The sequence below is a fragment of the Taeniopygia guttata genome, chromosome 8, assembly GCF_048771995.1.
Source record: "Taeniopygia guttata chromosome 8, bTaeGut7.mat, whole genome shotgun sequence".
NCBI lineage: Eukaryota > Metazoa > Chordata > Aves > Passeriformes > Estrildidae > Taeniopygia > Taeniopygia guttata.
The window spans coordinates 20,903,266-20,927,957 of NC_133033.1; the positions used below are offsets into that span (position 1 = coordinate 20,903,266).

General features: G+C 38.9%; 2 protein-coding genes across 5 annotated transcripts; one reads left to right on the top strand and one right to left on the bottom strand.

Moving 5' to 3' along the window:
- Positions 1–282: 282 nt before the first annotated feature.
- Positions 283–13,505, bottom strand: HENMT1 (HEN methyltransferase 1). Of its 4 annotated transcripts, none has more exons than XM_072932608.1 (7): positions 13,314–13,505; positions 8,550–8,678; positions 6,928–7,040; positions 5,026–5,160; positions 4,447–4,629; positions 2,741–2,918; positions 283–1,245 (listed from the first exon to the last, which is right to left on the bottom strand). In XM_072932608.1, the coding sequence occupies exons 2-7, from the start codon at positions 8,661–8,663 to the stop codon at positions 850–852; spliced, it is 1,119 nt and encodes a 372-aa protein (XP_072788709.1). In that variant the 5' UTR covers positions 8,664–8,678; positions 13,314–13,505; the 3' UTR covers positions 283–849. The 4 variants fall into 4 exon arrangements, with proteins under 4 accessions (XP_072788709.1, XP_072788708.1, XP_002193691.5 ...); XM_072932607.1 differs by having other exon boundaries at positions 12,449–13,505; XM_002193655.6 differs by lacking the exon at positions 13,314–13,505 and adding an exon at positions 9,474–9,906.
- An 11-nt stretch (positions 13,506–13,516) lies between these two features.
- Positions 13,517–21,864, top strand: PRPF38B (pre-mRNA processing factor 38B). Its single transcript, XM_030279338.4, has 6 exons — positions 13,517–13,902; positions 17,093–17,161; positions 17,451–17,602; positions 17,686–17,746; positions 20,170–20,393; positions 20,646–21,864. Exons 1-6 carry the CDS (start codon positions 13,624–13,626, stop codon positions 21,499–21,501), a joined length of 1,641 nt encoding a protein of 546 aa, XP_030135198.1. The 5' UTR covers positions 13,517–13,623; the 3' UTR covers positions 21,502–21,864.
- The last annotated feature ends 2,828 nt before the right edge of the window (positions 21,865–24,692 follow it).

Below are 24,692 nucleotides of genomic sequence, written 5' to 3' on the forward strand. Positions count from 1 at the left end.
TTCTTTTTCTAATCTAGAAGGAAAATTTTAAATTCAGAACAATGATCAGAAGTGTCCTGTTCAACTATTCTGACCATAACCAAACAATAGATACCCACATTATTTCCCTTATATTCAGGATACTGCACTCTTTTCTTGATGTTGGTGTTGGAGGGTTTTTTTTGGTGGTGTTGTGGGGTTTTGTTCTTGTTAAATTTTTTCCATCTACTCTATTTAGATTTTACAGTTTTGAACCAACAGCTGCACATGAAAACACATAAAATATTTCAGGTACTCCATAAATAGGTTAGCATTCACAATTACTGCAGTTCTTTTATTTTTTAAATTTTTTTTCAAAAACATAACAAATATGTCAGTTTCATAATTCAGCTGGAACAACATTTGGTTTTCATCAAGACTGAGTATGTACTCATCTTGAAAAAGGCATCTATAAATTATATAGAAATTAAGAAAAAACTTGCCCTAAACTTATGTCTGACTCACATTGTTCAGTACAACACAGTAGATGGTAAAACAAACTATCCTTGAAGCTAACAAGAGACTACCAGAAATAATCTAGTAATGACAGCTACAATAAAGCAGTAGAAAGCAAACAGAAATATTTAATTTTCTTCTTGGGAAGGCATTATTTCCTTTTAGCCCCTGATACTCTACTTGAAACCCCTGTGAGTTACTGTTACCTTTGTCAGAAGCACTCACACTCAATGAGAGGTGCTGAGAGATACACACCACTGATGGAAGGTTAGAAAAGATTTTGCGATCTAGTTAGCATACAGAACATACCATTTGACAGCTTCTAAAAAAAACCACTTTCATTACTTCAGCTGAATTTTGTGTGAGAAATCGGATCTAATTCTCTTCATTTTCATGTTCAATATTGAACATCACAGCAGAACCATCACTGCTCAATGTGACCTTGCCTTCAATAAGCTTGCATAATTTCTCAAAGGTACCACAAAGTCGATTCACTTTGGGAACAGAAAATATTGTTTTGAGAGGTATGTGAACCTCATTGCCACTGACAAATGGTTCCATGTTTTTTTCAACAACCAGTTTTCCAAGATAGTCAGAAAAAGAGTCCACTGAAGCTTGGAATTTGGATTTTCTCTCAGGATCATCACTGTACTCTTCACGTTTTGACATTAAACGGTGCTTAATGATTTGGGCTGTGAAAATAACTTCATTGATCACTGCATTCTGCAAGTACTTCTCATCTTTAAGACTTGGGTACACTGCTTTGAAGACCTTTACAATGTACAAGAATACATAAAATGTTAATCGCTATCATAAGCTCAGATTTTAACATTTCCTGTCCAAAAAATCTGCTAATGTGAATGTCATTTTAAATTCAATCCTGTTTTGCTAATTAAACAGTTTCAGGTAACAAAAACTAGGTAATATGAGCTGGTTTCTTTATCACAACTACAATGGCAGTTAACTGAACTTAAACGCCCCAAAACCCAACAGGCTATACCTGCAAGCTGCACTGTAGCTCAGACAAGGTAAAGTCCTGCAATTCTTTACCTTTTTAAAATAATTCTCTTACTTCTCACATTATGGAGTTCTGGGGACAGTTCTATAGTGATGGAGATTCTAAACTACTTCTGAACTGTCATCTGGAAACAAAGATTACATTATATCATTTATTGTTTTCAGAGTAAAACATTAAATATGCTCTCACAGCTGTAAGGAATGCTAAAAATAAGTTGTGACATCAAAATCTGTGAAATTGTAGTGTGTTCTACACCGAGCTATACTCCAAGGCAATTAAGGAAACTAAAAGCAAGCAATCTCATTCCCACCAGGTTACTAGGAAGTGCTTTTTACCAACACACTATCAAGGAAGTTCCTCTGTCTATAATTATTTCTTACTTTCCAATTACATCTTGAAATGTTGAATTATTCTTATAAATTAGTTACCTGATAAAAATTAATTTGATAAGAAACACACAAAATTAACACTCTTGTTTAATCTCAAAGGATATCCATGTCAAAACTCTCTCCAAAATGACCATATAACAGGAGCTAATGAAAGAAATTTCTAGTACGTGTCCATCACCTAGATGTATTTCCAAGTCTGGTGAGCATTAAAGAGCACTTCAGTAATCTGTTATGGGCAATAGATGACAGGCGACATTTCACATGCATAGAAATTTCCAATACAGAAATTACAAATGTTTTTTGGCTTGGAAGCCATAAAAATAAAGCCATAACACCACTTTACGTTTCAATTCAGCCCACAAGTCATTTGAAGATACTTATATATTTTTACACAAAGAACTGAAATATTAGAATATGTTCACTGAAACAAATAATTTAAGGTCTTATAAAATTGAATAAAACCCCAACAGTGTACTTATTTTTGCACTGTTACTTCATGTCAGCTCTGAAAAAAGTTTGATTTATACCACACGGCATTTAGCAAGAAATGCTGTTTTAAAATTTTTATGTACCTGAAAAATCTGGGTCATTGCCAACATCCACATAATAAATAAATTTAATGACTAGAGGAAAAATATCTGGCAGAAAGGAAAAATTTCATTCCAAGGATAACAGTATCTTAAGATAAGAATTATCATCAATATTGTTATTTAGCAAATACCCTAGACGTTTAAGGCCTTTGTACAAGTGAAAACACAAAGAATGAGACTGTCTTGCTCAGACTGTCAGCAGTATTTCCTGGTAACATAGACAACTTTATTCTTTATTCATACCTCAAAAGGAAGAAAATAATACTTACTGTTTTGTAAGCTGCTTCCATGGGTTTCTCAGACTGAACAGATTCACCAGTTTGAGGATATTTTCTAACAAACACACCTATTTGGGTACAAAACCCAACCTTCTCCATTCCTGCTGGTGGGTGCCCGACACCAGCAAATTCCACTGAGTAATCATAGCATCTAGCAGTCTCTAGAGCCCTAAGAAAGACCAATTATTCCAATTATATGAAATATTCATCTTTCCATGTGATAAAGATCCATTCTTAAGGAGACTCAAGACTATAAGGCTGCAAAGGCTTGAACATAATTTCTCTAAAAATACTCCCATACCTGAAGATAAGTACTGTCACCTCTTGTTGTACCAGAGCTGTAAGATGCCTACCATAGTCTGAATCGTTCAGTATCATTAGTAATTTAGCCATCCAAACATTCCTGTTTCTTCTACAATATGTGCATAGAATGTTAATGCTCACAGTTGCTTAGTCACCAACCTGAAGTCAGCTAAAAACTGATTTTCAAGAACAAGATTATTTGAGAAGAACCCATAAAAAACATACACACCTCTAAACCACAAGAGACCAGTTAATAAAGAAAGTGTTGTTTGCTGTAAATATAGAAAGACAAAAATCTACCTAATCAAGGTTACAACAGTGTATATAACATCTAAATGAAAATTATCTTGCAGTACATCAGCCATACAACAAATGGGGCAGGGAACCAAAATCACGCTACCTACCTGCATCATCCTCCATGGAAAAGAAGAAAACTAAATTAAATATCTCATGTATTTTAGAGAATAAAGTAATATTTCTGTTTCACAACACAAAGGCTTTCTCATGTTTACAGCTCAAAAAGCTCCCACATTTCTTCAGTGTTATCAATATTTTAAATTCACATCTATCTGAAAGCAAAATCTAAATATACTTGAAGTCAGAGAAATTTTCTCTAAGGAATTCTAAGGTAGCTAATTACAGACAGGTTTTAGTATCATTATGTAGGGAAAAATACATGCTTCCAGCTTTGCAAAACTACTTACTGAAAAATCACTGGATACTTTAAAGTGTATGGGTAGAAACAACATAGTTTAAGGGGCAAAATGTCCAGGATAGATACACCAAGAGGTGGCTACTGAGGTATGGCATTCTTTACTGTATGTTATCAGAGCATTCCATTTTCTCTTTATTTTTATTACATTCCTGATATTAAGGGTAAGATAGATCTCATGTAACCCTCTGTCATGTGCATATGATTTGCATTAAATCCTTCATTGTGCCACGATCCATTAAACTATCCTTTGTTCAATGTGCCCCACTGCTGTCGTTATCTGATAAATCTGCTAGCATTCTCTTACTGAGTGCTTTCATTACAGACCACATAAAGCAAGCACATGTCTTTGATTTTAGGAAGAAGCAGGGTATTACACAAAAATATTAATTGATACCTTACATTTCAACTGTGTTAATTGTAATAAGGATATACATAGAGTAAATAAAAGTTTTAAATCTTTTTTGTAGAGCAGTAAAAGCCAATTTAACCATCATCATAAAATACAAAATTCAAAGAATATGCTTACCTGCTCTCAACAACCAAATCAGGAGGTGACACTTCACTGACAGCAAATCACATAAATGAACCACTCTGAAAATGCACAGCCATTCATTTCTCACACTACTAGGCACCCAGAGCTGCATCATATGCACCCAGTATATGATGTTCAGTACTTTACCAGCTTTGAAATTGTGCTTGGCTCCACTCGAATTTGTGGTCTGGATGCCTGTATAACATCACTCTTGGAAGCAAAGAGTTAAATTCAGAATTTGGAGTGCTGATCACAACTATGCTTGGAGCCATGAAACCAAACACCACTTCAGGAAACTTCTTCAGCTCTGATTCTTCCAGGTGTTCTATTCTGAAAAGAATAAGTTGATGTTTGTGTTTAAAAACACACTACTATAATTTTAACAACTAGTCAAAAGAACCCCAAACCCGTATGTGTAACTTGTAATTTTACACCTATCTCAGTGCAATATGAGCACTGGCACTGCGGCCAAGTGGCAGCACATGGGACTTTGTCTGAGCAAATCTCCTCCTCTTGCATTTTGTACTTTTTTATCTTCCTGCCATAAGCACTTCCTGAATTACTTAGTATGGTTAATTTGAACACAAGTTAGAAGCCACTCTTCTACTTTTATAATTCTACTCTTCTGTTTGAAAGGTTAGATGAAGCCTGTTTGGAGCATGGACAAAATTCCAAACTGAACTCTAATGGACTTAAAAAACCATTTTGTATTGTCCTCATACTCACAGTTCAATACATGTCACCAAGTCAAAACCAAGCATGCAAGGATCTTTGTGGGCAACTGAACCATGATGCAAGGTAACAGTTAGGGATCTTTCAGATGGTTGCAAATAATCAACAGGAAGAGGAGACAATGTATGCCTACAAAAGTATTAAAAATATGATGTTACAGGAAGGACCTTAAGACAAGACAAACAGTGCATGAAAACCTAGCTAATATCCTGCATAGATACCTCATAATTTTCAAGAAGATTAACTACTTCACACGGATATAAAAAAGAATATGCAATACAAACACTTCTTCTAACTACCTACAATAGGACAGAAAGAGCAGAAGTTAATCCAGAAACTATCCTTCGTGTTTACAAAAATTTCCATTATACCCTCAAGTCACTTGGGAAGCCACTTGTAAATTCTGGTAATAGTTCAATTCCAGATACACAGTAAGTCTGGTTTAGACAAGCTTTGTAGGGTTTTGGGGGGAGTTCTCAGCAAGCATATTACCTATTTCTTCCAAGTAAAATACACTGAGAAACCAAAGTACATGTGCAAATTTCATTCTGGAGTACAGCATTAGACAAAACACACAATAAATATTACATATAAAAAGGTTACTTCTCTTGATTCTTCAGAAAACGCAAAAGATAGCATCAGCATCAAGATCCTACATATTCACTGAAATTGTGTTGATCTGCTTTCAATAAATCTACATTCATCCATTGGACCAACACTTCAAAGATCACAAACCTCTCATTTTAGAGAGGTTCTAAACCAGACACCACACACTGAGCTAACCTTCCTATATCAAAATGATAAACAAGTCCCCACCTTGGTGACTAAAAGTTCCACGTACATTTCAAAAAGTTCAAAACCGATCTTTCGGAAGACAATAATGTCACATATAAGTATAGATATTCCTAACACCATGCCTTATTGCCTTTACAAATTATATTTCTCAGATGTGCACCCCCAAAGGCCTCTGCATGTCCCAGACCTTTTGGCTACATTAGGTGATGTTATGGCCACCTACAGCCTAGGAGTCTCAAGGCACAGATCCAATGGAACTAACAATGACAGAGTCCTTCATTTGCCAAGCTGCTATTTCTGCAGTTGCCCTAATTTTGAAAGCCTCTACAAGAAATGCTGCACCATGCTACTTATATTTGGTTTGCAATGCAAGGTGGCCAGGAGGCTATAGAAGAGGCTTCTCCATGCTGCAGCAGGCTCCTGGCAGCAGCCTCTGGAGAAAGGAGCCCAAACTGGAGCAGCCTGGCTGGCAGGACTTGTGACCCAGTGAGGCACCCATGCTGGAGCAGGCTGCTCCTGCAGGACTGCACCCTGTGGAAAGGGACCCCGGCTGGAGCAGTTCATGAAGAACTGCAGCCCATGGGAAGGACCCATGCTGGAGAAGTTCATGCAAGTCTGTCTCCTCCATGGGACAGACCACACGCTGGAGCAGAGGAAGGACTTCTATCCCCGAGGAGAAAGCAGCAGCAGAAATAACATGTAACGAACTGACTATAATCCCCATTCCTCATCTCTCTACAACACTGCAGGAGAGAAGGTAGAGAATAGGCAATAAAGTTAAACCCATGAAGGAGTGAAAGGTAGGGAGGTGTTTTCAAAATTTGCTTTAATTCTTATTATCCTACTTGATAATAAATTCAATTAATGATTGATTATAATAATAAATTCAATTTCCCCAAGTCAAGTCTGGTTTGCCCATGATGGTAACTGATGAGTGATCTCTCCCTGCCCTTCATTTCATGAACACGTTGTTTTATTTTCTCTCTCTGTCCAGCCAAGGAGGGGGAATGATAGAGCAGCTTTTGGTGAGCTGCTTTTGGCCAACTCACCACACTACTAGGTCAGGACAAACACAAACCTCAAAACAATCGATGAGCTTACATTTTCTCTTTCATTACATCTGCACAGACATCTAGCCCAGCTAACACTTCAATGCAACTGCAGAATTTCAACATCCAGAGAAGGCTGCAGTCAGCACATCCTAAATCTGCCACCTGTAAATTAGGTATTAAAAAAATGTGTAAATGCTATACAGTTCTAAGTAATTTCAGAGACTTGCATAAAATTAAAATTCCATACTTATCAAAGTAACTTTGTAATGATAAAGTATTTCAAAATCATAACTAAAATTTACAGCTATAAGCAAGTAGGATAGATGCAGATTTGAAATTTCTTTTTAAAAATGTATATGAAGAGCCTGCAAGACTTTTAAAAAATAATTAACCTTTTGTTACTACAGCTATAAACAAGTACATGTAGGACATCCCACTGACTCAGGAGAATGTCTTCCACATGAGTAATAGTAAAGTATGATTTTAAGTACAAAAGCTGCAGCAATTTTCATATTCACCACTGCTTTTCACTGGGCTGTTCTTCCTCCAAAACACTGAGAACAGGCTCACCAGCAGCCAAGTTAGCAGCAAAGAATCTGCATAACACAAGTTTACAGGCTCAGTCTAATGTTTAAGTGGGGAACTCTGGGATATTCAAACCATGAAGTCAAATAATAGATATTCTTTCCTGTAAGCTAAAGAGATAGTTGAGTATGTAAACCAACTCCCACTGTTCTTTCTCAGGCTCAGTCAAGGTTGAAGCACACTGCTGTTCCCCATGTGAGAATTCTGAGTTGTTTCTATCCAGTTTATCTACTGCCTGTGTAAACAGAAAGTTCACCCCCCCAGCCTTTCCACATCCTAAATCAGAAAATTCAAACTTTAAAGACAGATGCAACACTAGTGAATATGTTCTATGTTTCAAAGAATATTACATTGCCATGGCATCATAGACTGGATTAGAATTTCATTAACTAGCAGAAGTATGATTTAAAAGCAACAAAAGAGCAAGATTGCACGCCCCCAAAGATATTAACACCAGTTTACGGGTTAAACACTGCAGACTTGAGAAGATCTTTTTGGGAATGACATGGAGAGGGCACATTAGAAGAGAACAAATACTACAGAATGTTACTGAAACAATTTAACTTTTCACAGTGATTAGTAAAACAAAAGTTCTGGTATACTGGGGGGACATGGGTGACAGTACAGGTAGAGGGTCACAAGAGCTTAAGAAAGCGGAGATGAGTTAGCCTCACATAATCCTCACACTCTCAGTTCACTTCTCATCTGAGACTGTCCATGCAAATGATGAGATAAACCTGATATGCTACACAGAATTAACAGTTCTGGAAAGCAAAACTCAACTATAAGAAAAACAATTTGAACGAAATTCCACAGCGTTAAATTGAAAACAGAATGCCCACTACATTCAAAAACAGTCTTAAGGTATTTCTCTTGTTTAAATATTCTCCTCTTCCCATCAAGTAACATTATTTTTATGCACCCTGAAAAACAGGGTATCTGCTAAGGCCATTCAGTTTAAACAGTTCCTTCACTACGATTGTTTGGCAATTAGGTCAACAGGTTATTTATGCATTTTGTCTTCCTGAGATGCCAAGTGCCAACTTACTTTCAAGTTTATAACCTAAAGAGACAAAACATACCAACCTTCTTAGGTTTGTATTTCTCCACTAAATCTTTAACAAACTGGTAGCGTTGTTTGTACAAGGGAGGTTCAAATTTAATGATTTGCGTAACCTCTTCTTGAAAGTTCTTATCCATAGTATTCTGGGACCCCTAAAATAAAAAGTTAACTCTTATTTTCTGAAGCACTTCATAACATACCCAAAGTTCGCTGTTTGAGTCCCAATTAAGCAGGTGCAGACCTGTTCTATTCAAAGAATGACAGAAACATCAGGGTTAGCACGATTAGACTGTTCTCTCCACACGTAATTATGTAAATAACCTTATATAAACTACTATAAACCATATACAAATCTAAAAAAGCAAATTTCATAATCTATCACTCTCCATCCAGCACACCTGGACAGAGACCATAACCAAACACTAGAACCGAACGCATCTAGGGCAAACTTGATTACTCTACGAGGTCTTTTACACACAAATAAAAGCATGTATTTGTGTATATATATGCACAAAAGCCGACTCGGTGCTCAGGCCATTCCCCCACCGCCTCAGGAGTTAAGCGGCCTGCTGGATCCCCTCAGCAGCGCCCGCGTGAGGGGCACCCGCGGCACCCCCCGAGCCCCGCCGGGCCCCCCGAGCCCCGCCGGAGCCCCGAGCCGAGCCCCGCCGGACCCCCGAGCCCCGCCGGAGCCCCGAGCCGAGCCCCGACAGCCACTGCCTCCCGGCCCAGCCACCCCCTACCCCTCGCCGGGGCCTCCCCGCGCTTCCCGCTCCACCCTCTCTCCCACAGCGAGCTCCCGCCCGCCACAAGCGCTGGCACTACGGGCGCGGAAGCTCCGGGGAGCGCCGGGAGCTCCAACTGACCGCCCCCAGTGCGGGGGATGTTCCCTAAAGCACGTCTGTGGGAGAGGATAAATCGGCACTAAGGCCCATCCCAAGGCCCACCTGTTGTACCGATCCGTGCCAGCCTCCCTCGCTGTGATTAAAAGGTGATTGGCGGCGGCGAGCAGTGTCCCTACTGTTTTACATTGAACCCCAAAAATCTCGCCACTCGTGCAAGTTCCTTGCGGTGCTGCTGTGTCCAGAGCCGTGTTTGCTCCGCCGCAGAGGGAAAACGCGCTGCTGAGCTGTTGCCATATGCAGTGAACTAGGCCTGTCTGGGGGAGTGCGGTAGAGAGCACAAACACCCAAAATCTATGTCTTTTGCAGGGTTTCATTAAGTATTTTCCACGCTAGGGCAAATTGTCTCTCAGTGAGCAGGCAGCTGCATAACTGCACACTGAAAGTAGAAAGGAAAGTGTGGCTCTAAATGTCCCATTTCTTCCGCAAGAGCATGTAAAGCGTTTGTTAATCACAGGGCAGGGCTGTTATTAATAAAGATAGAGTGTAGGTCTGGGACCTAGAAGGAGGCAGCACTCTGGTGGCAGTGAGGATAAGGCTAGGTAAGTCAGATCACTCAGCGCCCTTCAAGATTTCAGAATATTCTAGAAATGTATATGCTGATTTTGGGCTAACATTTTAAGTTTTGTGGCCTAGACAGAACACACAGTTACTCTTTTTGGCTGTTGAGTAATTGTTTAACCCTGAACTATCACTTAGTACTTACATCTCAACTAGATAATTCTATAAATTCTGCCCAGTGTTTTTTTTACCTCAGAGAAAGGTTTATTAATAGAAGTCTTTTACATACCAGCTTCCAATTCTATGGATTCTAGTAACTTTTGAAAGTCTAATTATAAGTCAGTATAATGGATTCTTTAGAACAAAAAAAAAAAAAACCAAAACCAAAACAAACAAACAAAAAAAAAACCAAAAAACGAGAAGAGTAGTAAAGTTTACAATAAAATTAAATTAATAACACATTGTAAATTCACACAATGTTCTAATAGTTCATAAGAATTCACCCCGAGATGTAACACTATAAGTAAAACTTTCAGAATTATCACCTCTTGTAATTCTCCATTACAAACAACTTAATTACAGAGATATCCTTTCTGATTGCTGCAATAATGACATTGGATTGGAGATCTAATCTTTGGAAGATTGGCAACATGAAAGAGATGGTGAGCACTATTTGCAGTTTTGAGCTGGAAAATCTGCTTTGATTCCAGGAGGTCTGATCTACTTGCTGAAAAAAGTATTGAAAAATTCTTCTGATTTTTCTCCATTAAATCAAATAAAAGTTTTTTTTTATAATTCTCTCACTGAAAAAAATTTCTTTGATTTAGTCTAGTTGTGGTTAAAATTTTTGTTTCGGTTTGGTTTTCCTTTGTGCAGTCATACATCTACATAACAGTCTCAAGGCATCATAGAATAATTTATGTTGGAAGGGACCTTTAGAGGTTATGTAGTGCACCCCCACTTAAAGGAGATCCAAGTCAATGAGGTTACTTGGAAACTTCAGTTCCAAGGAAATTTTCACATCACAGTCTATAATTTCAAACTGAATACTCGAGTTGTGTTAGCTCAATATGCCACAAATCAAGCAGGTTTTTTTTTTTTTTTTTTAGAGAAGCCTGTTACTTTTGCACCCTACATATAGCAACAAATTATATGATTATACTGGAATAAAAGCATCTTACAATATAAAGTAATGAATCAAGAAATCCTAAACTGCTCTGCTGATATTTATTTCCTTCAGAAACTGGAATGAGAAGGACAACTGTATGCAATTCCAGTACTTTCCCCGTAAAGTTTCAGTGCATATAATTAAATCTGATAGCAAAAAAACTTAATGCAGCACTGCTGCCAGAAGACACTAGTCCATATTGATATTTGATAGGAATATCCATACAGCAATACTGCTTAGTCTCTAATTCAAGAGCTAATAACCAGTCCTCTCAGCCTAAATTCAGAGGATGTTTAGTGAAGTACTAGTCTTGTTCTCCCCAGCTTCAATTAACAGATTTGGCCCATTTAAAAAAATTAAGAATTAATCTGTGTGAATGAGAAGTGAAGCTGCTGTTACACACAAATCACATTCTTCTTGCTCTTTTATAATTACATACAGTTTCTTGCCATTTGAAGTGAGAACCACCTTGTTTTGAGGTTCTTTGGTTTGGTTTTTGGTTTGGTTTTGTTTTTCGTTTTGGCTGTACTCTATAAAAATCAGTTGAGATGCCTGAGGGAAGAAAATCTAATTTGGAGCAAATGAATTCATAGGTTGCATCTACATGAGAGGTTTCAGCATCATCACCAAAGTGTAAAAGAAGTATAAAAACGTGATCTTATAGAGAGTAAAAAATACTGAGGTTTGGAACATATTTGGCTAAGTATTCCAACAGGAAAAGGTAAATGCATAGAAACACAATTAGGGCAATAGAAACTATAACAGAAGTATTGGCTGTCTTGAAGCAGTTGCACGATAAAAATTAAGCAAGTGCTCCAAACAACAATAACAAAACCACTCACAATCAAAGAAAAGTTACTACTCTAGCTTACTACCACCAGAACAAGATGACTTTCTTGGAATTAGTTTTTTGATTTGTTCTCTGATTTGATATAAGATTGTTAAATGGGTATTTACTGCATCAATATAGTAGAGCCATGCAAGTAATGAAGATTTTGTGAACGTCTTTGGAAATCAGCCAAGATGAGAAGAAGACGCCAAAAGAAGACTGGTGGTTATTTCTGGAAAAGAGAAGTGAAAAGCCTCGATAGCAGAACAGGCAGCTTAGAGAAACTGTTAGCTGCCAGGGCCCTGATAACACTTCTGCTATAGTAAAAGCTCTAAGGTACTTGAAGGGCCAGGGTAATGAAAATAAACTGTTTCTCAATGTTTCAATGTGTAATGAAGAATGAAGGTATTTTTATGGTACTTCCAACAGTATTTATCTCCTCTGTTCTAAATTAAAATTCTGGGCTAGCTTTAGCAGAGATGGTATCCCCACAGACAATTTTATACCAGCTTCTCCCTGTACCTGTTTCCTGATGCACTGAGCAATAGGGAGCCCTTCTGTGTTCAACTGAACATACTCTGGCACATTATACCGAGCTTGCAGTCATTTCACTGAATTTTCAGTTAAATTTTGCACAGTCATTTGATGTTTAGAATATTTTGGCAATTCTTCTAAATTACTCTTTCAGTCTCCTTTTTGTGCTTCAGGTTTAAAGACTGACACCAAAGTATGTAGCTGGTTCTATTAGGTTTGGTATTTTTCTGCTTTTGCAGGCAAAACCAGAGAATTTTCTCTTTCCTTTTAGTAATTGTATGTAGATAGTGATTCTCTCTTAGCTGTTTAACCTAATTCTGCTTGTTCCAAGTCTGTATGTAGGACTACGAGTTTCAGAAAGAGCTGTTGAGCTGGAATTGAGCAGCAGGGAACAGTTACTGTTTTCTGGGTGTCTGACGGGGCTCTCAGAAGCTGCTCAGCCAGGTCCTGCATATAGCAGTGGGCCTCGTACCCAGCACTGGCATCAAGTGATCAGGCTGGGCCGTGCCTTAGCATCGCCCTCCGGGGCTACAGCACTCTGAACGTGCCCAGCATTTCTTCCTTTCCCCTTCCCCAGTAGGGAAGCTGTGGATGCCCCATCCCTTCAAGCCCAGGCTGGATGGGGCTTGAAGCAGCCTGGTCTAAGGGAAGTCGTCCCTGCCCATGGCAGGCGGCTGGAACCAGATGGATGGTCTCCCCTTCCCACCCAAGTCATTCTGTGACTTCTTTGCTTCTCTACTGCTGCGGAGGCAGAAGCGGCCATCGCCAGCTGTGCCGTGGCCTCATTACCAACAACAAGGGACCGAGGAGACCAGTTTTCAACTTTGTTAAATCCGGGTTTAATTTACTCAACTCCGTGTGACGACGTCAGCAGCTGCTCCCCTTCGGGTCACAGAATGCCTCACTCTCCCCGGCGGTGCCGTCCCGCCCGCCGGGTCCCCGCGCTGCCGCAAGGCGAGGGCGGGAAGCGGCCGGGCCGGCAGCGGGCGGGGCCGCGCGGAGGCTCCGCGGCTCCCCCGCCCTATCCCCGCCGCTCCCGCGGGCCGGTGACGCGGCCCCGGAAGGTGCCGCCGTCACTTCCCCGGCCGCCATCTTGTCGGGGCTGAGGCAGCGCCCGCCGGCCCCGCTCCGTGTGCGCGGCCTGCCCCCTGCGCCGACCCGCCATGGCCAACAACAGCCCCGCGGTGGCGAACTGCCAGGGGCAGCAGGTGGCCCAGCACCCGCCCGGTGCCGTCCCGCCCGTGCAGCAGCCGCTGCAGAGCGGGGGCCCCAAGCCGGCGGCCTCGGGCAAGCAGGGCAACGTGCTACCGCTGTGGGGCAACGAAAAGACCATGAACCTGAACCCTATGATCCTCACCAACATCCTCTCGTCGCCCTACTTTAAGGTGCAGCTCTACGAGCTCAAGACCTACCACGAAGTGGTGGACGAGATCTATTTCAAGGTGAGCCCGCGGGCCGCGCTGGCGCCGGGCCCAGTTTGGCTGCGGCCCGCGCCTTTTCGCCGCTTATCTTGCGGTGAGGGATGGGAGGAAGTATCGGTTGTGTTGCCGAGCTGGGGGAATACGAGGCTCTGCCTTCTCTGCCTCACCAAAGAGGCGTGTTCCGCGTCGGATTTGGAACTGCCGAGCTGTAAATGGGTTTTGGAAACGGCAGCGTGGGCCGGGGCGGTGGGGTGAAATGGCCGTCGGAGGGCTGCGCCTCCAGCCGATCCGTGCCGCCGGGACCGGCCCTCCCCGCGCCGCGGAGCCGCCACCGCGCAGGAGCCACGGTGGTGACCCTCGGTGTCGGCGTGTGGCTTTCACTCTCAGTTCCATGTTAGAATTCCCTCCTCCGTAACTCAGCGTACAACTTAACGAGTTCTTTTGCTGCTTCTCTTGGCGTTAGGTAAGATGTGCTGGGGAGATGAATGGTCTGTATCAGGGCACCTATGTCTCGGTTCTTGTTTTGTTAGCAGGATTGAATCAGTTTTGCACCGAGGCTTCCATCAAGCCACTCTCCCAGGTAGAGGTATGCATAATTAATGCTAATCAACGCAGCCACTTTCTTTGTTCTGATAACGAAACCAAAATTTAGATAATTCCGTTAATCACCCGTGTTTTGGTCGTTATTGGCGTATTTTTTCAGGTGAATTCATTTTGCTTGATAATGTTATTGTGTCAGCTGGGGGTTTCAGTATATTTGAAATAAATAAAATAAAAAGCAAAGGTAGCCTTTTTGTTTCATTTATCCAAGCCAAATCAGGTTACTTAAGGCGCTATAATTGTGAAAAATAATTCCGTCACAGTATTTTGAGATTTTTGGCAGTTTACGCTTTCTTATGCTACTGTTTTTTCATGTAAAGGTAGCATTTCTCTGCCTGTGCTCTGTCTTTTGGAGCTGATTATTTATTTCTCCTAATACTTAGTGTAACATATATTGTCAGCAACATCTCTCCAGTTATTTTGCTACATGCTGCATGTGTGAGACTCATGACTATCTGAATGAAAAGTAGCAGAGTTTACTTACACAACTGATTTTTAGAACTGAAAAAGATATGAAAAAAAACATTTTTAGAAAAATTGAGAGCTTACTGTATTTTTAAAGTGAGCCCCTTCAGGTGCACTAAAAAGTAATTGTCATCTTTGTGCTGGTAGAGCACAGCAGCAGTAGGTCAGATAGTTAATTTGCTTGACCTACTCTTTCATTCCAAAAGTGGTTTTATCTTAAATTTGGGAAGAATTTTGACAAGCCATTAAAAAGCTGCATATTGATCTGATTTGTTTATTGAACTTGACAGTTAGTGACTCAAAACTGCATGCTAAATAAAGAGAAAACTCAGCCCCTTACTCACTCATGAGTAATGGCTGTGAGGGAGAAGATAACCTGATGGTTAAGCTGCTTCATTGATATTAAGAAGATCTGAATTCTCTTAATGTTTTAAGATTCCTGAATAATTGCTGTGGGTTTTCTTTTTGTTAGTTGTTTTTTTAAATTAGTTGTTGGGTTTGTTTTTTTTTTTTTAAATGACCTGTCATAGCAGCTGTATCTTCAAGTGTATTTGTCTGTCTAAGAAACAAGTGACTCTTCTAGAAAATATTAGAATGCTGGGCGCTGGATTATGAGGAAAGGTGATTGTAAGTCAAACAGGCAGCTAGTGATAAGGACCATCTTTGGAGATACGGATTGCGTCCAGATATTTGAATTAATTCATTTGTAATTCTGGGTTCATGTTTCAGTTCTGTATCTATGAAGTGAAGAACTTCCTCTTTCTTTATCCTTGACCTTAACACCATGTGCATGTCCTCAACTTCATTTCATCCGCGTATTTCCAACAAGTTAAGCATACAAATCAGTCTTTGTGGGATAAAAACCTTAATTACTCCTTTTTGAAATTAATATTGTTTTCAGGGTTTTTTTGTTTGTTTTAATTGATACCTGTCAAAACCAGCATGTTTACATTGACTGTAATTAAAGTTGAAGACTAGCATTTGTGATAATGTTATACTCAGTCCTTTGACTAAAAAATACTTTTCATTTCCTGTGAGAGGCAACACTACATAACCAGAAGGATATACAGTATTATTTGTGTAGTATTTATGAACTTCTCATGCTAACAGTACAGGAAGTCATAGTGGATTTTGAATTCTACAGTATTGGCATCTCTCATATTTCCTGTTTGGCAAAGACAACAACTGTAAAAAACCCAAACAAACAGTTCAGCAACTTCTGCTGTTAGTGTGTCTCTGATTTCATGTGATTGGTTTTATTCCATGTATTGTTAAAGAATCTTAATTTGTGGAGTACCATACGGCATGAACTCTTAGTCCCAATGTAGCACCATTGTATCCTTTTTTGTCTTATATATGTATTTTAAATGGATGTGTTTAGGAAATATACTTGTTTATTGAGCCAGATATTGCTTCTCTGAATTTCAGAATTTCAAATGTAGCATGTGCAATTATGTGGTTCTGAGCTTGTTTAGGACTCTTTTTGTCAAGTTTTATGAATGGTTTTTATGATTAACTTTGTTTGTGCACTCATCCCTAAATGTATCTCACAAGATTTGTCTTGGGCAAATTTTACATCCCTGCAGTCTAAGAAAGAAAACATTGACTTTATGTTAAAATACTACCCTTGATAAACATATTTCTTTCGTCCTAATAATAAGGGATAAAGAAAATAAATCTTTAGTTAAGTTTACTTCAAGAATGAGACTTAGGAATATGAGACTTTATATTTTGACATATGTAGCTGTCATCAGCAGTTATCACTAAACTTGTAAGGAGATGGTTTAAATAAAGGCAGTTGTTCAATCTCCCAAGAAAATAGTAATGATGCGGTTTAGTCATAAAGTATTTGAAAGTACATGGAGTATAGAATAAGCATGGATGTTTACTTTGGGGTTATGGGATTTATTTGTTTTAAATTTCATTCAAGATTTTGGCTGTAATTTCTTAATGTGGTAATTAAAATAGCCAAGTGCTTTGCTTTAATGACAAAGCAGACTTGATCTTGAATTTGCTAGAAGACAATGTTTTAAGATTGGTTTAGGATATCCATTGTTAAATCAGGCTTGTGTGGTCACCTAAACATTATGGAGGTTGTAATTGTAATTTTCTTTCTTTCCTTCTGTCTCCCACCTCACCCTTTCAGGTTACACATGTTGAACCATGGGAAAAGGGCAGCAGAAAAACAGCAGGCCAGACAGGGATGTGTGGAGGGGTAAGTAGAAGTACGTGCCTTCTTAAATTTTTCTGTCTGGTAAATAACTTTTCAAAGCATAGATAAAATGTGCTTGTATGTTTGCTCAGTCTCTAGATTTAAAATATTTATTACAAAGAATAGATACATGCTTCTTGCTTCTTAAGCTGTGGATGTAAGTAGATTTTTCTGCATAGCTTTATTTGTAGATTTAGATTTTATCCTGTGTTAGTTCTCATATTCTTTTGTAGGTTTGGAATAATGTCTTTGTGACTTCCTGCATCCTCACTTAACTTTCTGCTTTTGAAAGGTGCGTGGTGTTGGAACTGGAGGAATTGTGTCTACTGCTTTTTGTCTGCTCTACAAATTATTTACACTGAAGCTCACTCGTAAACAAGTGATGGGCCTTATCACTCATACAGACTCCCCATACATTAGGGCTCTTGGATTTATGTATATTAGGTAAGTATCAATATCATCAACTAATGACTGATCTAATATGCAGAAAGATGTATTAAACTTTTATATTGTTTTTGTGCTTAAAGGTACACACAGCCACCTACAGATCTATGGGACTGGTTTGAATCCTTTCTTGATGATGAAGAGGTATGTCGGCGAGGGTAATAATTTATTTTCTTTTGTTTCTTTTCATGTTACTACTTTATGCTTAAATATTGCTTGATAGGGTTTTCTGTAGTTTGAATGTTCCAATGTTATGTTCTTGTTTACATTGTGTACATTAATTAGTGCAGGAAACAGGTTTGAGCTGGGACCTGGGTGTTTTCTCTTAGATGTTGAAGGTCTACCAGGTTTTTTTCATTCGTTAATATGTTACTGTGTCAGATATGCAAAACCATGTGGAACAGGTGTACTGAATCAGAATGCAGACAGCAGGCTGTGTGAATGTGTCTTCTGTGTGTTTTTTTAAATCACAGTTACTTTTAGGTAAGGTATAGTAAGTCATACAAGTGCTAGATTTGTAGTGGTTATTATTCATGTTCTGCAACAACTGAACCCAAGATTTCTTCAGAGGAGAAGAAAAAAGATTTATTACTGCATCAGGTGGCATTATTTCTAGAATCTTAATGTCCTTGTTAATGGGGCAGATGAAGAGATGAGTTGCTAACTGAAGAAATTCAGTGAAGAGGTTGCATTATTATGCAGTCAGATAGGGGAATGCCTTTGGTATCCTAGTCCCAATTTAGAGTTTGGAGAAACAGTAGGGAGCTGGTGGGTGAGGTTTCTTGGGCTATGAAGTTGAATACACAGTCTGCAATACTGCTGCAAATAGGATTTATTGAACAGGTTTGAAATGACATCTTAAATTTCAGACTAGAACAGGAAGGATTACTTGCCATCTTCAGTGTGACAGTAGGCATCTACTTGAAGAAATTTCAAATGTTGTAGTTGCAAATTATGTCCAAATATTGGTATTAAAAATAGTGTTAATTATACCTGTGTCTAACTGCATTGCAGTGTATTTGTTTTAAATGGCTTCTTTCATGCTAAGTATCAAAAACACTGAGCAAAGGAAAAAAATGGTGATTTCAGGTAAACCCCTGCTATAGTAGATTTTTAACAAAAATGAAACCAAATTGGACTTGAAGCAGTGTAATATGAGTTCTCCTCCATAACGTTGGACTGTAATTTATGAGGAGTGTTGGGTGGCTTCATTCTCAGGGTCCTACAAAGTCAATTCCAAGGACAGTAAAGCAGTTGCAAGTATGATGTATTGTGCAGGTCTTAACTGGTTCATTATTCAAAGCATATTTTTCAGTTTATACATTTCAGTTCTTGCTGATACTGGGTGTCAAGATGTGTTTATTTCTTGTTGCTTAAAATCTTCCCCTATATTTTTGGAATTAGTGTTTCTTTCCCAGCTGCTATCAATACCTTTGTGTTATATAGGACAACTGCTTGGGGCTGCTTAAGTTTCTTACCAGTCCTGGTCAAACTCAGTAGGATGAAGCAAATTTTTATATATGGAATTATTTAAACCTACAGGATTTTTTTTCCCCCTCCAGTTCTTAAATATGTGGAAGCAGTTCATCTTTTGTCATCCTGCTGTGAAAACCTTCCCAGGACACAGAGTTACTTTTCAAAATGCTTCTTATGTTTATTTTGTTTAACTGTACGTACTCTCCAGGTGCTACGTTTAACTCCTCTTTTTCTTCTTTAGATCTCTGCAGCGATTATATTTGGAAAAACTGTATATCTGAACACTTAAATGTGTGTGAGTGCAAGCAGTTTTACGTTCAGATTTTCTCTTCCTGTTTAGATAACAAATCTCACTTTCCTTGTGTGCTTGCACTATAGGTTTGGGACTGACAATAGCTGACTAACATGTCCTGAGCTGTGAGAGGGCATAGCAAGAAGGCCTTCATGCGGTAATGACCCTTTTCAGAGACAATGGTCATCATGGATTATGCGTTTCCAATTATTTGTTCATTTATTTATTTTTTTTACATATTTCTAAATTAGAAACCTCACTGCTTCATGGCAGTTGGTTTGCTATTGCTTCCAATTCTGTTAGGATGCCATTTTGTACTAGAGGTTTTTCTATGATCATTTTTAGATAGGCAATGATATAGTTCATAAATGATTTAGGCCACAGGGTTGGGTATGATGGCACACAGTTGTATATCCACAAAATGGAGTATTAAATGTAGTTTCAGAGGACTTCTCAACTTTGTAGCATTTAAATACAATGCAAGATCATACCATATAACCAGACTGTGTAAGGGGATTTTCAGTTAATCTCTGCATCGACAGTCCCTTACCATCCAGATGGCTGCAGGATTAGTATGTGCCTGCATGCATATATATTAAGTCCCATTCCCTATCTGTAACGTTCTGCCAAATCCAAAGGGTGCAGAGCTGAATTTCTCTAAGGAAATGTATTAGAATATGAGACAAGTAAACTTTCATAATCATGAGACTTCAATAGGACAGAAATGTAGCAGCATTTTTTTTTAAATCAGTAAAGAATATTTTTGACCATCAGGATATTTTTTGCTTGTATTTTGCAGGACCTGGATGTGAAGGCAGGTGGGGGTTGCGTTATGACCATAGGGGAGATGCTTCGTTCCTTCCTCACTAAGCTTGAATGGTTTTCCACGTTGTTTCCAAGAATTCCTGTGCCAGTCCAGAAAGCCATTGACCAGCAAATTAAAAGCAGACCTAGAAAAATCAAGAAAGATGGCAAGGAGGGGATGGAAGAAATAGATCGGCATGCAGAACGTAGACGTTCAAGGTCACATAATCATTATTTTAAAAATTAATGTTAAAAGTTCAATATTGAACTACTTATTACAGGCAACATATTGTCTTTTCACTGAAATAGGTTTTAAGGCGACAGTTTATGGATGCTAGTGGATTAAAATAATCAGATGATATTTTGTATTTAAGATTAAATACAAGCTCTGTGTGTGAAGTATAAGTTGGAAAGAGGATTTCTTAACTATTGAAAGAGGTGTTTCATATGGAATGTCTTCTATTTTAAAAGGTCTCCAAGACCAAGATCCATCAGTCCCAGGAGGTCTCCCAGAAGATCCAGAAGCAGAAGTCACCATCGGGAAGGCCATGGATCATCTAGTTTTGATAGAGAACTAGAAAGAGAACGAGAACGGCAGAGATTAGAACGTGAAGCAAAGGAGAGAGAAAAAGAAAGGCGGAGATCTCGAAGTACCGATCGCTCACTAGAACGGAGGCGAAGCAGAAGCAGGGACAGATACAGAAGCCGGAGTCGAAGCCGTGACAGGAAAGGAGATAGAAGAGACAGGGATAGGGAGCGAGAGAAAGAAAATGAGCGGAGTCGGAAAAAGGAGAGAGATTATGATAAGGAAAGAGGTAGTGAGAGGGAAAAAGATCGATCTAGAGAAAGGTCGAAGGAAAGGAAAAGTAAGGGTGACACAGAGGAGAGGAGACACAAGGATGACAAAGATGAGAAGAAACACCGCGACGACAAGAGGGATTCCAAAAAAGAGAGAAAGCATAGTAGAAGTCGGAGCCGGGAAAGAAAGCATAGGAGTAGGAGCCGAAGCAGGAACACAGGTAAGCGCAGCAGAAGCAGGAGCAAAGAAAAATCAAGTAAACATAAAAATGAAAATAAGGAGAAGTCAAATAAACGAAGTAGAAGCAGAAGTAGAGGAAGAACAGATAGTGTTGAGAAGTCCAGAAAACGAGATCAGAGTCCCAACAAAGAAAAATCTAGGAAGCGTAGCAGAAGCAAAGAACGTTCCCACAAACATGATCACAGTGATAGCAAGGACCATTCTGACAAACATGATCGTCGAAGGAGCCAAAGTACAGAACGAGAGAGCCAAGAAAAGCAACAGAAAAACAAAGATGAGACTGTGTGAATTCTTTCAGAAGTGGATCACATTGAATCCTATAAATGTTTGATTAAATCCTGCTTATTTTTTCTTAAAGTTGAGATTGTGCAGTAGTTGATGAGCACTCTTCTCCAACCTCCCACTAGGCTGCAGATTGTCATTTCCTATTTTCGGTAGGGAAGTGCCTTTGTAAACTCATTCAATGCATTGACGGTTTCAAACCATTTGTTTAGTTTAATTTGTAATGCCGAGATTGTTCTTGCATTTTTATTGTTCAGATGTTTCTGAAATGTACAGTCTGTACATATGTCCTGAAAATGTTTTAATTCCTTTGGCATGGTTGCCATGTTGGATAAATTTGTATGAGGCAATAAACTGCCACTAATTATACTTTCCTTTTGTAGACGTGGAATTATGGTTTGTATCCTGAAGTTAGCACGGCTATGCTTTCCATAATAGTATGGCTTTTAGGGATGGATCTGGAATGTCTATTATAGCTGAGATATTTATGTGCATACAATGTACATTGAGGGCTGCAGATTTAGAACTAACATTTATGTCCACTGTACCTGCTGTTTTGTCCAAAGCTTTTAAAATGTATTATGTTGATCACCAGTGTTAAATTGAGTGGACTTTCAGAGACAGTGGTTTTGATGAAAGGATTTAGATTATGTTGGGGCTTGTCTAGTAATTCTGTAGAAAGGCTACCTCAAGCGGACACTGTAAAGATTGATGGATGAGTACCGTAGCCATCTATGCATTTTATTTGTTTGAAGAAAATCCATGTAAGCTTCCTTTTTTTTAAAAAACACAGTTTATCAATTTGTGGTCCTTTAATGTTTTTAAGCAGCTGCACTCTGTCATTTATGATAATCCCGGGCTAATAAAGGCATTTAAGATGGGAAGAGGGAGGTAGGAAGAAGAAAAATATCACAAAGGATTTCAGTTTCAAGCTTCCAAAGCATTTTATAAGTGTAAACATTTAAAATAAGAATTAAATGATAGTGTCCTTTTTTAATTCATATTTTCTACAAATAGTAAAGATCACAGTTTGTGCTGAACATTTCATCTGGCAGATTTTTTTTTAAACAGGTTGTTAGAAGGAAAAACCAAAATGCATTATAGAAAAAGATCATATCACTAAAGTCCAAGTCTATTTCATAGATTACTCTGATGACTTGTATACTAAGTGAGGAGAACCATCTGGAATAAACTCTCAATTAATTCCTTTGTATTGAGTGTCAGATTTTCCCTGCACATTCATTGCCAGTTAAAGAATGCTTCAGTTCCTCCACATTTTATTTTCAGATCAAGTGACACTGTATGAATAAGGGATTTTATGTAATAAGTAACTTACAACAAAGATGTAGCAAACAAATGCCACAGCCCCAAGATAGGAAGAATGTGAAGTGGGAATCAATCATGAAGTAACCTGAGGGTAGAAATACAGTATTTGTGCCTTTTTTTTTGTTGTTTCTGTGTGATGCAGGGCATTTAGGCATATTTTGTTTTAAACATCCAAGGAAAACAGTGTTTGCAACAGTATACTTCATTCCATAGTATTCCAAGAAGAAAAGTTTTTTTCTTCCTCCCTGCTTTTCTCGTTTTCTGAACTGTAATGGTCTTTATCACCATGATCCTTAGTAATCAACATTTTTTAGTACTGATGTTGTTAAGATTGTCTGCTTATATTTGTGTTACCTGATGTTAAATCTGAACTTGAAACAAAACGTAAGCTTCAACAAATTAATTCACTTGCAGTGTAAAGCTAAAATACTGAGCTTTCATTTAAGATTGGAGAAGAAAAAAAATACTCTGTCTAGTAGATAACTAGAACAGTCTCTGCAGACTGCCGAGGGATTGCATGGATTCTGTCCAGAAAGGGCAACCTTAATTTATCTTGTGTCTAGAGGGCTTCTTTTGGCCTTGTTTTCAACCTTCAGCAGAGAGGCTGCAGAACCAGTGTTTGTCAGGGAAAATGGATAACTGATTTCCAGTTGTTCCTTCAGGGATCTTCCTCTTCTGAGACTGTTGGGCAATACAATGAAAGAATGGTTTATTTGCAGGAAAAAATGCAGGTATTTGAGAGACAATGTTTGACCTGAACATGGACAAGCACTGTCTCACTACAACAAAGATGGTGAATATTTGATATTAGTTTGTGCAAAGACTGGCTCATCCAGGATCTCTACAAGTGCAGTAACTTCAGGACTGTGTTTTTATTTTCCTATTTTATAAGTAGTCTTTTCTGACCTGTGAATTTAATCTTATCAATATTATGTACTTGAGTTGGCAGTGTAATGGGCAGCACAATATTCACTGCCAACCAAGACCTGTGAAAATTACTTGAATCAAGACACCTTGGGATTTACTGTCATGCAGCTCTTCAGTTTGTATCCAGGGTCTCTTAATTCCTTTTTGTCTTTCTGATGCCATTTTATTATTTCATGTGCCCTTCCTTAAAAAGCAGAAGAAACTGCAGGGCTGTAAAAGCAACTGTGATGAGCCCGGGTGAGCTAGTGGAGGCACCAGTGCTGCCACTCTGGTGCAGTTGTTGCAGTGCAGTACAGCTGCATTGGACATTCATCTCAGGGGCTTTAGAAGAAAATTTCTGCCAGTTTTAGCTGGAGGAGCTCTGGTTGCTGAGCTGTTGTCTCACAGTGTGCACTCTTCAGTTCTCAGGGTAAATGACCATGACCGAAGCACTATGAACCTGAAGTTTCCATAGTCTGCCACATGCCCATAATAGCCTAGGATAGATATCCTTGTGAAGCCTCATCTCTCTTGGAAATTACCTGTGGCTCCAATGCTAAGTACTGGAATAGTAATATTAGTAGCCTCCTACAGCATACAAGTTCCCCTCTTTAGAGGAACCTGAAGGAATTTGATGAATTCTGCTGGCTTTAGATCTTTGAGCCCTTTGCCCCACTGTGAAGCACATGTAGCTTTAAGTATGGATGACCACCAGCTATTAAGCAGGGTAAAACAGCATTTAAGTGCTAATTTTGATGTTTTGCAATGAGGTTGTCATTGTATCTCTTTTACTTTTCACCAGCAATAGCTAAAAGCAGTAGAACACTAAATCTCAGTAAATTTGGGTAGAGTCTGACATCAGCTGAAGGGTAGATTTTTGCAAGTTCCTTTAGTGGATTGAATCTAAGGTTTGAGCTATTATTCTGTGTTAAATGAAATTTAAAACAATGTGTATTTTAAATAAT